We start from the raw sequence: 14,328 nt of genomic DNA, 5'->3' as shown, positions 1-14,328 counted from the left end.
ACAGAGCTCAGGACATTCACTGTTTGGAAGTGACATCTGATAGTGACAGTGATATCTGATTGCTTAATTTGCAAATCAAAATTACCAAACAGTTACTGTTTCTCAAATGTTATAATTCCTGCTTTTTCTGTATGATTATATATGAATAATTATGGGCTTTGGAGTTGATGAGACAAAACAATTTTCACATCGGGTTCTGGGAAATTGTCCCTATTTTTATCATGCTAGAAGCTCAACTCATCAATTAATAGTAAAACTAACAGATCAGTCAATAATTGCTGCTCGACACCTGTTTTAACATTGCCTCCCCATGATCAGACAAAAATAAATGAAACGTATTTAAGAAAAATGTGGTGTCGCCCCCTTGAGGTGCAGCCGTTATTGTTTACCTTCTTCTGTTATTGACCATGCTTGTGCTCTATGTGTGCTTTAGTGCCTGTTAGCGTTTAAGGTGTTTTGTACAGTGTGTGCTTTTCAAAGACGAAAGATAAAGACACAATTTCCATCACCTTGTGACGGATTATACTTTTTCTGATCCTGATTTTACATATCAATTGGTACCACTTGGCTTACAACTAAGTTTCTTCAAAGCGAGCATGCTGCTCTATAGAGTCTTCTGTAAAAAAAAAAAAAATAAATAAAAAAAATCTTTTTTTGCAAAAAAGCTCTTGCATTTCTGAAATTGCTATTGCCAGTTTTGAGTCAAACTTGACATGTTCCTGTGGAGCTGAGTGTAATCTTCGCTCTGCACTCGAGCCTGCATATAATTCATTCTCCGACTGAAGGTAGGTGAAGAAGAACAATATAATTACATCTCTGATTGCACTATTGTTACTGCAGTGTGTCACACACAGCAACTGTTTCTTTTTGCGTGACTCAGTAATGCTTTCTATGAGATACTGTTGCACTGTCTCACAGCCGAGGCCACGAGATCAGTATCAAACATTTATTCACAGTATGTATATTTTGAGGAGCAACAGTCGTGCTGTAATGAGGCCGGTGATTTCAGCATATCAGGTCAAGGTAAGTTATGATTCTTCTGGTCGCCACTTCAGATTGAAACACAGAAGAAACCCGACAGACAGACTTGGTCGTGCCATATGAAGCATTAAATCACAGCTTCAACCTTAAAAAAGTCACAGCAGTTTACCACTTGAACCTTTTTCTTTGCTTCAACTGGCGGTATCAAAGACAAGACTCTCCTGAGACGGCTAAGAATAGATGATGAAAAATAGAAAAGCAGAGAGGTAATATTAAGATATTGTACCTCATCACACGGTGTTATTCTCATCCGCATACACACAGAGGCCACAGTCAAATGAAACAATTCATTCTCATCCACACTTTGCTCTTTACGGCAGCATCACTTGTCAGTGCCGGCTTTAGGAGGATAGTGTGGGCTCTGCTTCATTCCCCCAGGTTCTTTAATTTAACTTCCAATAAGGATAGAGCTCCCTTATCCTCATTTACAGGATCATTTGCACAGATGATCCTAAATGTTAACTCTCAATTGTGATGCAGGAATTGTAGTTATATCTAGGTCACCCCAGATAAGAGTGGAATTTATTTTCTTGCCTTGTGAGAGTCTGAGAACGCCTGTGTGGGCATACTTACACATTACATCCAGCATCTGTTGCTTATTTATCTGATTACATGTTGTCATAAAACAATATTAAAACCACAGTAAATCTCTGTGTAGAAAACACCTTAAAACCTAAAAAGCATTTTTTTCTTAACCTTGTGTTTTGTCAGGTTGGATCTGGACTACCACTGAGATGAATTAAAGAAACAAACAAACAAAAAAAAAAACATCTTTGTACTTGATAATTTTCTCATCAAACTTTCCTCATGTCACGTATTTCCAGTCAGGCTTTGAGAAGGAAAATGCCTGCTGTCAGATTTTTATGGTTTGTAGCTCCACCTGAAGATTTTACAACTCTTTCAGGACATTTTTAGCTGCCAAACGTTTCTGCAAACTGCTGTGAAGTTACAGAGTTTACCCTATCTGCACTGTATACATTTTATTACCTCCTCCAGAGAGGCTATGTATTTGTATAAACAGTATATCCATCCACCCGTGTGTGTGTTTGCTATCACTCTGTCTCTTTCTCTGTAGGAGTAAATGTGTTTGTTGAAGTGCCGGCGAAATCGTCAAGACATTTATTGTGCACATTTATTCTTTCAACAAATCAAACCGTACCAATGTTTGCAGCCCTCTGACCTTTCTATTACTGCCACATCAAACACCATCTAAATTTCTGTAATTAACAGAAACTCTGAACTTTATTAACCTTGTAGCCAAATTCTGCTCTGTATTACTGCCCTCTTGTTCTACAAGCACTTACAGGGCAAACACAATGTCCTATTTCAAGAATGCCAGTAAAACGGTCAACAATTCACTAACAGCAAACTGCAACTGAGCAGTGAGCTGTTCTTTTCTGTCTGTGTGGGAGCATGCCCCCAAAGCCCTATCATTAATGTGTCCTTCCCCTGCTGATTTATTTCATTTACCTCCCCTGCTGAACCAGGAACGATCTGATGATAAGTGAATGATTGCTGGTTTCATCCCCGATAACAAAACATTATTGCAGTAGAACACAATAACTTTTAATTAGCCTTGACACGCACTGTAATTTGAACTGAGGAGCTTCAGAAGGTCCAGTTTGACATCGACTCTTCAACTAGCAAAAAACATCCTGGAAATGAACATTTAATCACAAAGGTCAGGGTGCTGAAGTAACTGGTGTGATACCCCTGGAGCACTTCGGTGTCTTTGTCAAGGGCAGTTTTAAAGTTAGCTAATGTGTTACAACACTTCTCACACTGGCACCTATCCATCTGTCCTTGTTCTGTCCTGCTGTCCTGCTTTGGAGATGGCTGAAATTATATATTTTGTTAGATCACACTAGAAAGAAGTCCCCTCTTCTCTTTCTTCCTTAGAAAAGCAATAATCCCCTTCAGTCGAAGTTAGCAACTGCTGTCTCAGCAGGCGTCCAACCATAAATCTATGACTAATTACTTTAGTTTATCCAGACACACCAACTACCCTCTAATTAGCCAAACAATGAATGGTAATGTCCTGGGTTTCCATGTGGGCTTTTGAGTTACACTCACTCACTGCATCAAACTGAAGATGTGTGTATTCAACCGAATTTTTCAGGGTATTTACGAAAACAAAGACCTGCACCCATATGCTGTTGTGTTAATTATAGAACAATTAACACCTGCCTGAACAAAATTAAGGGCTTGTCTTTTCATATCTACAGTACAAAGGAGGTGTGAATTTTGAGAAAATAGCGGCAAAGGCTCACGCTGAAGTAAACCCGAAAAAGAGAAGATTTTTAAAAACAACATCAATTTGAGACTCTTTCCATTATTTTTGCACACAAGTCCTCCAGCTGCATCTGATTTGTGCATCTGGTTTATTCATGCAGTCAGTTCCCTTTCAAGCACCTTTGTTGTACAGAAACACAGAGACTGAAATATATATTTTCCATTTGATAAAACAAAACACATGCCATGTAACCCGGGAGCTGGCACTGCAGCTGCACTCCTGAAACATTATGTCATGATGAAAAGAGCTGGTGTCTTGTGTGTTCAGCAAACATTGTTTTCTGGTCCATCTCTTTCTGGACCAAATTACATTTTTGAAATACCAGCTTTTTGTTTATTCTACAATATTGTTGCCTTCTTTCAGGATGTTAATGTTCATCAGTCAGGGGAAGGAAAAAGCCGATCCGGTTGAGGTAGCAGCCTACCCTTGAAATTTGTTGTCTTCCTTTCTTCTGCCTTTTCCATGCAGATTATTATTTTCACAGCAACCCCCTGTGCCCCCTGCCCCAATAAAAGCGGTTCTTGCTGCACACGGACAACACTTATCAAAACTGAGAGAAAAATGACTGATTTCTTTTCCGTGGCTTAGTTTGTGCCAAGAATCAGTGGCATTGTGCAGCAGCATCTCGGAAAGATAAATATAGTGTTTTTCATGTTTGCAAGTGCAGTAGAGTAGCCACATCGAGGGGAGCAGCGAAAGCTGAAGAGTGTGCAGTAGAATTATAATCTAATTCCGCTCCACTGCAGACACACAGACTTGTCTGAGGTTTCTTGCCAATAAACAATGAATTTGCACATGTAGAACAACAGTGTATAAAAACTGCATAAGCCAGGAGGGATCATAGACGTCTGAGTCATCCAATAAAAGGGTTTTTGCACGTGTCTGTCTGTCTTCCTGTTTCAAATCTAAACGATGTTCAGTATGTCACACGACAGTGGCATCCAAGAGTTTCCAAAAACATTTTTCGAATAGGAAGTGACTATAAGAATCTGAGGTTAGAAGCGTTTTTTTCCCCCTGACAGCAATAGTCATTGTGTTTTCATGCTTTGCCAGCAGCGTGGTGGTGTGTGTCAGAGGGTGTGTGTCTGCCTGTGGAAGAGGGGTGTCATGGGGTCAGCACTGTTATCAGTTCTACATTTAAAGAAAATTTGGTTGTAAAAAAAAATCATGAAAGAAAACAAGTCTCTTGGTGAAATGTGCTAAAAAATTTCTGCTCCACAACTTTAAAGCATTTGGACTGGCAGGCTTATTTGTATGGGTAAATGAAACGAGAGGCCAGGCGTGTCACAATCCAAATGCACAACGTGGAAATAAATTCCCCAAGGCTGATCTACATAATAGTATTCGTAATGGGCCCAAAGGTTCTGTAACCAAAATAATTCTGTCAGACTGACTTCAGGCTTTGTATTTCAAACTGAAAACACACACACAGCTGCAGATTCAAAGGAGGACAAAGGAAGCAAAGGCTCTTCTACACTTCTGTAGTCTTTATAAGAGTGGCGTCGTTCCGACTGAATCATGGATTATTTTGTCTGGGTGAAAGTGGAAAACAATATTTACACATTCCTCCAAAAGTATGCACATGTTTATTTTATTCTTTCAATTGATTGAATCCTATTTCAAGTCAGCATGGGTGGTTGCGCTCTTGGCTATGCAGTTCACAAAAGTGGCGCAGAGGGTGGCGAGGCTGTTTTTAAACAGCTGTGTGACACCAGATATTGGGTCCAAGTTGTGTCACTGGCAGTAAGAATGTGTGTGTGGCACTTTGGGGTGTTTGTCCTACACAAAGAGCAGGGCACGCCTTTTCCACATTTTTACACATTAAAGAGATTTTTTTTGTCAGTATATACTCTCAGTTTCATGTGGCAAAAGAAGGAATCCATGAATTATGTAATTGTAGCCATGAAGACAGGTAACATGACAGGTTTAGCATGTTTGAGACTCAGGGTTTGATTTTTGGATTCGTCTGTGCACCTCACTGACTGACACACATTCAAAATTCCCAAAAATGCAAAGTTGCTGTTGAGTCATGCTAGCGGAAACGGATCTCAACTATTCCTTCATCAGAGGTGTGTGTCTGACTGTCAAATCAACTGTAGCCTTAAAGGCTGAAGTCATCTCACTTTAACAACATATGAAGCTCATTCAAATTAACAAAATAGCCTCTAAAGTTTATGGAAATTGGGCTGAAAGAGGGCTCCTTCCATCAATTTAACCTTTTGACCTAAAGAAATCTCACTAATTCAAAGAATACACAACCTTTTCTGCTGCTTTATATATATTTAATATGGCCTGCTGCTAAATACTTTGCAGCAGCTCAAGCCTATTAAATATAGATCTGCCTTGTTTCTCCGCTGAGGACAGACCTTACCTTTACAGTTCCTCTCTGCCTCCATCTATGATTAACGCCCTCTCTCTTTCATCACACTTTCACGTAATGGACAGAGGTGGCTCTGCAGATGTTTTAAAACATCTTTTGGAGCATCATGAAGAGCGGAGGGAAAACACTGTTTGTCTTCCCATATCTGCTATTCATCCCTGCTGCCGTGCTAAACACGGGAGACGGCCCCTGACTGATCATGACCGGTGCTCATGTCATAGACAGAAATCAAAAACATCTATTTTTTCATGGACATGAAGTGCTACATGATAAGCTGTCCTAGGACATTAAGCATTAGCTAACCTTTAAGTCAACCCAAACGCTTCCAGACACTTGGTTTGAATGGGTACTGATCCTTTGCTATGGACAGATCTGACCTTCGGTATAATTAGCCTAATAAAAGCATTAGATATGCTGTCAATATGATTTGCATAATGTGCAAAGGCAGTTTCATTCCTGAATGCAAGCGGTGTCCGAGTGACTTAAAAATGCTGCAGTGACATTTCTCTGGGTCCTTTGTTCACACCTGTCAGAGGAAATGTGATGGGAGACGGCAGCTGCAGCTGCGGCTTCCGCCTCCAGTGAGTCCACCAAGACCATCAAGACCCTGCTGGAGTCCGGTTCGCGTAAACGGCACACATACACACACTCACAGTAAGTAGTCCTGAAAAAGCAAGAAAAGAATTTCACCTTGTGCTGACAGGATTAATTTCTTAGAGCGTCAATTCCAGCATAATCCATGGAGATCAGAGTGAGAATAGAAACTGAATTGTCATATTTCTCAGTAGCGCAAGCCGAGGTAACCAAGGAGAAAATAATGGAAAACACACAGCTGAGATACATGAATTTATATCTCACAGAAGTTGTTTTTCATGTGAAAAGGCTTCTCAAGGACCTGCAAATAAATCCTTCATAATATATATTTTTTGCATTACTTGTCAAAAGAAGTTAAAAAACAAAGCAAATTGTGACCCTCTGGTCGTTTCAGTCTGCGGTTGCAGTAAGTCTCACTTCCAGTAAGAAACTACATACTGTGAATTTGTGAGACCAGCTTTGATGTTGCTCCACATCACAGATTATTGATTATCTTGGTGATGTTTATCTCAGTGAAAATCGTTTCAACACTGAAAGCCATGTAATGAGTCACTCTCGCACTAGCACAGAGGTCAAAACTGTCAAGTTGTGTTGTTCTGCAATGGAGGAGTACAGGCTCTCTCACGCGGCTCTTACATAAGTCTCATTTTTGGAAAATAATGCCTCTCGTATTACGAGCATGCAGCGTTGTACTGCTTAAGGTGCTAGTTTGGCACATTTTCCATTTTCCCTTCGCAGGCCAGTTGTGTGAGAGGAGACGCTGGCCTTTGTATGACCCACAGAAATATGACACTTCGGAAACCATCACCTCAGTTTCATTTCCGAAGTTTGCACTTTTCTGAGTGCTTATGTTGCTGCTGTGTTTTGTCATGATGGTGGGCATCCAGAAGAGAGCTAAACCTTGAGGAAAATTCAACCCCACTTCTCTATGGCCAGTTGGTTTACCATTCCCTGCCCCATTAGCTTTTATGACTGGTCCACCATTTGCATAACTGGTACGGAGTGGACCTGAATGATTAAAGACAGAATCAGAGTCTGTCCTACCCATTCAGGCATATGGTGTTATCAGGCTACACAGCAGATGTGGACCATCGTACCAGCCAGTTATTTTATGGCTGTTGGGAAAACTTGAACAAGTGTAGCCAGGATGCTTGAAACTGTAGAATAGTCGCTCATGTACTCACTCACTTTTTGTCAACTACAATGCAGATGTCTGTCATGTAATTCTGGTACCTGATATTGGCAGAGAGAAATGAGAGACAGCATATGTGACATTTTAACAGTCATTTTCAGACCACATACAGGATTCACTGACTGAACGGATGACTGAGCCTCAGCAGGAATCAACCTTTTGCTGATTTTAACAGCAAATACCTTTACCAGTGTTTATCCAACACTGGGGCTCGGAGTGTTCAAATTATCAGTGAGAGGAAACAGATGGAGTGTGAAAGCAGTGTGAAGATATCGCCTCACATCAGGCTCAGCACAGGTAATGGAAAAGAGTTCATGCATGGTCTTTAGAGAAAAGTTCCACCTTCCATTGCCCGTTGTAGTTGTGAAATCAGGCTAGAAGCCAGATTCTCTGTTCTCATCTCTCATAAATATCTGGAAGGGGTTAGCCAAATTTGAATGTAATGGTAGGTGTTAAATGAATATGAATCAAATTTGAAGTTTGGCTGCTTGCACTGAATGAACTCTGAAAGCAACTCCTGCACACCCAGCTGTCTGGAAAGGAGAAGACAAGCACAACAGCAACACAGAAAATGAATTTTCTTTAATTTCATCTGATTCGTATGACCCGAATATCTTGTGTGTACCCAAACTAAAACTGGCCTGTTTCATCCTATGAATTGCATTAGAATCAAAAGATCATTTGTCATTTGTAGCCATCGCGATATGTTGCTTTAATCGATTAAAAATGCAATTAGAAAGACTTTCACAACCTCACAGTACAAATGACAACAGCAAATTTGTGAGGTTTTAATAAGCTCATTCGTCAATTCCAGTGATTCAGCCATTACTTTCAGCGCTCCCTGGCACATGCTGTTTTCCTCATCCTCTCCTTGCATCTTCAGCCACCCGCTGATGGAGCACAGTGCCACAGAATGTGCACTGTTCTCAAAGCAAATTATCTTTTTTTTGCTTTTACATTATTATACATTATCATATAGTATTTATCCATTAATAACATGTCATTTGAATCTAATTAATTACAGTAACTTATGTCTTGCACACATTTAGCTTTATGAAGTATGTGAGTGGATGTCATTGCTCCATTGTTCCAAAAATAGATCAAATACCGAAGCCATGTACGGTATTTAATTAGATCTGATTCTCATTATCGGATAGATATAAAATTCCCTCTTTAATCATCGGAGCGCGCTGTCAGCGTCCTCTCTGCAACAGGGGCTGAGGTGAAGTTATTGTTATTATGATTCTACTAAAAGACTACAGTCCTCCAGGCGAAAGGCCATTTTGCCTCTGCACCAGAATTCATTCTGCACAGGCTGTCTGCTAGCAGGACTTTCTGTTCTCTGTAAAGAAATCCTCTTTAGAGGAGTCATGTAGGGCTTGAGGCTCAGGGGGACGACAGCCACAGATTTGAAATTTACTTTGCAAAAAACTTGTGTAGTCAAACTAGCTAAAGCAAACATTACGGTGTGATCGTTTCCTATGATGCTTGTCCGTCACGCAGAGATATCAGCGGTTTCTTCTTCACACATTAATGGAAAGTGGAGAAGAACAAACGCGAGCCCTGTCTGCTTAGGTAAAACAGGCCATCACGCTTTCTTCTGGGCACCAAGCTCAGCTCTGCCTGCGGTGAGTGTAAATGTTCCAGGCTCCCTCTCTGCCACCACATATTGGCAGCTAACTCCCAAGCCATGCCGCCTGCTAACAGGATTAGCCCCTGAGCTCCACTTGTTTCAACAAAGTTATCAAGTTCAGAAACACAGTCTCCTGGTAGCTTTTGTAACATCAAAGGACTGGTCCTCAATTTTGACAAGTTAATTAATAGTCAGGTTTTGCAAAGCATCCCTCGTGGTTTGCTTGTCTTAGGACATTTACTGCAGAGATGTTTTTATTAATAGTCTGTATTTTATGTGCCGTGGTGATGCACCCAGGTGATGCTCACTCCATGTGAGCCTTTAACAGAATCAAGGTCTAAACAGGTGGTAATGCATGTTTAACGAAATAATGGCACATGGTGCAATATTACATTATCATATTGCATCAAATTAGCCTCATTGTAAGTTTTATAAAAGGTGCTGTAGGTGAATTAGTGTATGTAAAATATATTACAGATGCAGGTGAAGACTAATACGATTCTATGAATTCTGTAATAGAGATGCGTAATCCACACAATCAAGCTGGTGATGAAGTGATTATAAGATCTATCTGATGTCTCAGCAGTATGGATAGGTGATGTGGCCAAAAATAGTGCAGCTTGCCAAAGACTTGGCCATGCAATGCTGAGCCAGTAGAGTTTGTCTACTTGCTTCAGAAGCTGAAATAGCTGTTGAGCTCTCCTTGAGGAATTTTTGGCTAATCTTGTACTCAACCAGGTGCCTTTGCTTGAGGTGGTGAAATAAGTTTGTTTTATTGCCCCATTTTGTTGTTACAGTCTTCTTGCACTTCTTACATATTGCTGTAGTTGGTTACTACTTTTTGCCCCCCGTTTTGGATATGACATGGCACACTCTGCATCATATATGATATATAAAGCAAAGCACAAAAAATAAACACAAAATATTCCCTTTATTTTTTTTCCTACCTTAAGACTACACAGGGTCACTGATGTAGCTCTAAGAGGTATCTACATTTGCATTTTATTTACAGCTTACTTTGATGTCTTCATATTTACATGGTCAAAGAGAAGCGCTAAAAACACAGTGTTGAGAACAAACCAGAACTAAAAATGAGTCCAAAACTTTAGAAAAAGATACAGTCTAATGACGCAACAGTTCTCAGTGCAATATTCCACAATGCAAATATCCTTCATTCATATAATGTTGAACATACATATATATATTTTTTTTTTGGGAAACAAAACGTCACTGAATCAACCAACAGCAGAGGAAAAAATAACTGTGTACTGTTCGCTTTAATGTTTGTACAGATTGAGACACTCAATCATGCTCCCACCAACCCTAAACACACAAACAAGTTCATATTTTCATGGACAAATGATAAGAAAGTCTGGAGTGTGCAGTGGCTTGGCATAGTTCAAAAAGTACCAGGAGTCAAATCAATGTCACAATTCCCAAAATAGTCTCGACTCCTCTTGAGTTTTCACATAATGACATTTTCAAACGAGCAGAATTGTCCTTTGCAGTCTCCACTGAGGAGGACACGGACATACGGGAGCTAGAATGTGTCCACGTGGGTTATTTCCGAGGTTGCCGTGTATAGACAACCTTTAGTCTGTAAACGGGAACTTGTACGCCTGCAGGTGTAATGCATTTCAGCCAGCCAAGGGACCAAGTGGAGCCCTGTTCTGGAGAATGAAAGCACTTTTGATGCTGATCTGCAGGCAGCCCTTAGGGCAAAGGCAATTTGTATCTTTCATCTCACCCACAACAACAAGCCTATCGTTCTCAGCAGCCAATATGTTAATGCATGAATCACTGATGATATTGGTTTCTTTGACCATCTTTGTAGTCTCACTTTTTAAAAATATTTTCATCCCAAGCTTCATTTGATCGAACATGTGGTGAGGAATACTGACTTGAGCTCAGCGATAAGCAAACACTGTCTTTCATATGCTATCGAGATCAGAAAAACGCAGTCTGTCTAATGAAAAGACAGTGAGAAAACAGTAATTGATTTAACTAAACCACCTTTTATAGTTAATTCCATGTGTGGAAACACCCTTAAGTATTGTTCAAGTACAACAATTAACAATAAAAGGGACAATAGTTCACATTTTTTTAAAATTCACATTTGTTATACTGTTATTTCATATAGCTATTTATAAAACAAAACTAAAATGTAATTCAAAACCATTCCTGTAAAATACCTTTTGTTGTTTAATACAGACATGAATTCCACAGTATTTTCTTACAGGGTTGGCTCTTCACTATTTTCATAATCGAGTTGTTTGACCACAGTCAAATAAAAATGAGCATAGAGAATTAAATCTGTTTTCATTTTCTTCCTCTGAACAACAAAAAAAAATCCAGTTAAAAAATAAAATACACACCAAATAAAAAAGTGACCTCATGTCCTTTGTTGGCTTTACCATACAATTTAAACTTAATTAAGCAGTTTTGCTAATCTTGTAGTTCATAAAGAAGGCCATCAACATGCACAGTCAGGGTGCACCGAAGGCTTCCACGCTAAGACCACAGATGAGTATCGATCCTCCTATTAAAAAATTACAAGACATCACACAAATGAAGGTGCTTTGACAAGTTCAGCTGGGGTTTTGATGAAGGGCTATACCGCCAACAGAAATCTCTCTCATTATTTAAGGATGACTGGGGCTATGAGGGCTTCAAGTATAAAAAAGAAGTGATTAAAAGAGAAGGAATCTCCTTGGCTGAAGCGCAGAAAAAGGCAGAATGGAGCAAGCTTGTGAATAACAATCTGCAAGTCTGGCAGCAGAGTGAGCCAGTGAACATAATGCATTACCAATAGTCCTCTTGGATTCCTTTGAACAGAATCACCAAAAGGAACGAGGAAATGGAGTCACAAAAATAATTCACAGACATCGCGAATTTTCATCCTCTAGCAGCCGCACTTGGAGGGCAAAGACTGTTAAAGAATCTTCAAAAGGAGAAGGGCACTCTTCTATTAATACAGTGCAACTGATTGCAACCATGTTTTTTTTCTCTTTTTTTACAGTATATTAAAAACCAAGTTGAGCACAAAGAAAAAAAAAAAAAGCGGTCATGTACACAACTGTCTTTGGCAAGAAGTCCCATGTCCTGCATCTGAGTCCGTCACTCCAGAGCCTCGTGTTCATGTCACCTTCGGCCCATTTCGCTCTGTCTCATGAAATGAATGTTGTTGACACTGTCTGCCAGCTCAGGGTACTGGTCAACTGAAACCACGTAGTATCCGTCGTAGCCCTGCACCTTCCCTGAGCCCAGGAGCTGTTGCTTCTCTCCTTCAGTCCAGGTTCGCGAGCCCTCCTCTCCGTCCCTCAGTCTCTGGCGCTCCCGGGCCCAAGCCTGGGCGACGGCTCTCTGCCGGGCCAGCTCCAACACACGAGCTTTCTCCTCATCCACACTGCTGCCGTAACGCGTATTCAGACACAGCGCGCCGTATTGTAGCTGGATGTCAGTAATGCGCCTAGTCCTGCCATTGAGAACAGTGTTGACCTGGGACACTGTCACATTGACGCCGGTCTCTAGCGTGCGCCGGCCCACCGTCATGCCAATGAGGGCCAGGTCTCCCTCCACTGAGCCCAGTTTGACAAAGTAGTGGGTGTCCATTCCGGCAATGGTAAAGTGGAGGTTTTCAAGGTAGAACGCGTCATTCAGAACTGCAGCCATGCGACGCCCATCCTCGTTAGCTAAGCTGATGATGTCAGTGCTGATGCGACCGTCTCGGATGGCGAATTTCACCCCCTTGCCAAAGATGGAGCCAACAGAGGCAAAGATCTTCTCGTCCTCCGTCTGAGGACATCCGGCAGTTTTGGCTCTGTAGATCTGCCCAAAACGCTCCAGTTTCACAAAGGCTTTCAGCTGCCTCTGAACTTCACACTGAACGCCCAGCAAAGACTGAAAAACAGAGACAGTAATGACTAGTCACACAGACCCTGAAGCATTTAAACAGACAGTAACGTATATTTTCTGCATTCTCGCTGAGCAAGAATTTGAATTGGATTTAAACAATATCACTTGCTTTCTTGTTTGAAAACCTTCTAGATATTTAGCAAAAATTCTGGTTGCCTCACAGCTTGGCTTGTCACCTTTATCCTCCTCTGCATGGGGAGTAAGCAGCACTGCCTGCGTTCTCCCGTTTTCAGACTGAGATCATCATTAACACTTCAAACAGTCCAAATTCAATGCTAAGACTGTAGAGTATCAGCTATTCTTTTTTATGTTAACGCATGTGACTGAATGAAACACTAAATGATCTGGGTCTAACATACTCTGTAAAACCTGCATGAAGAACTAAACAAAAAGAGCTGGTTTATCAAAGTTTTACAGAACATTATTTCCTGGAAGTCTGCTGCTAAGGTCTGAAATTAGAAAACAAATGGTGTCATCAAATCAATTTCCACAATAAACTGAAATATGTCAAAATAAAAGCTTACAGGTGGTACAGAAATGACCCCATTGATAAAAGATTCATATTTGATTCAGCATTTTTCTTGCATTATGTATGTAAATAACGATGTAATTTCTTAAAATCCATTATCTTTGAAGCTGTGAGTATATCACAGTCAAGGTGGGAGCAGAGGTGTCTGTCAGCACATGCAAATCTCTCTGATCATTTGTGACAGGCATGATATTTTGAAAAACGGTGAAATTAGGGTCTTCTGACAGCCATGCTGTGCCAAATATGAAGCAGGATCAGCTGGTATCTAGTGTATATATATTATTCCTTAAGGGATCAAAGCTTTGTATAGACCCCACGCTCCCTTCAGCCAAAATTAATACTTTGTCCTAATACTACTTGACAAGAGAAGCTCCTCAGGAAGAAAGAAAGATGTTGAAGTGAGGAGAGTGATATGAAATGGAAGCTGGCCAACTTATAGTGAGACAGTTGCCCGAACGCATTTGAGCAGCAACAAAAAGACTCTCAAAAAGTGTGCCTTTTGCTATCGCCCGAGATAAGAGTCTGTGAGCGTCCTGAGGAGTTTTACTCAGCCAGTCACAGCCCAAGTTCTCCTGACAGTTTCTAATTTGCTCTCTCTGTACCGCCGAAAGAGGCTGGGGGGTTGGTCGGGGCTGAGGAGTGTGGAGCAGGCTGAAATGACCGGCATATCTGCCTGCTCTTTGACATGACACCGCATCAGATCCCGCATGAAGCGGAAACATACGGGGGGGAGGGGGCAGCCGTGGCTGTT

The 14,328-nt window shown here is 40.8% G+C and overlaps 1 protein-coding gene across 4 annotated transcripts in view; it reads right to left on the bottom strand.

Moving 5' to 3' along the window:
• Nucleotides 1-10,045: 10,045 nt before the first annotated feature.
• tenm4 (teneurin transmembrane protein 4) overlaps nucleotides 10,046-14,328 on the bottom strand; it is a 146,445-nt gene continuing 142,162 nt past the window's right edge. For all 4 annotated transcript variants that reach the window (XM_070969824.1, XM_070969821.1, XM_070969822.1 and 1 more), the window contains one exon: nucleotides 10,046-13,033. In XM_070969824.1, the coding sequence (XP_070825925.1) occupies nucleotides 12,275-13,033 (759 nt within the window). In that variant the 3' untranslated portion in view covers nucleotides 10,046-12,274. The remainder of the gene's footprint in view (nucleotides 13,034-14,328) is intronic.

Source organism: Chaetodon trifascialis, chromosome 9 (assembly GCF_039877785.1).
Source record: "Chaetodon trifascialis isolate fChaTrf1 chromosome 9, fChaTrf1.hap1, whole genome shotgun sequence".
NCBI lineage: Eukaryota > Metazoa > Chordata > Actinopteri > Chaetodontiformes > Chaetodontidae > Chaetodon > Chaetodon trifascialis.
The sequence above is the reverse complement of the archived record's forward strand: the minus strand, read 5'-3'. Positions and strand labels throughout refer to the sequence as shown.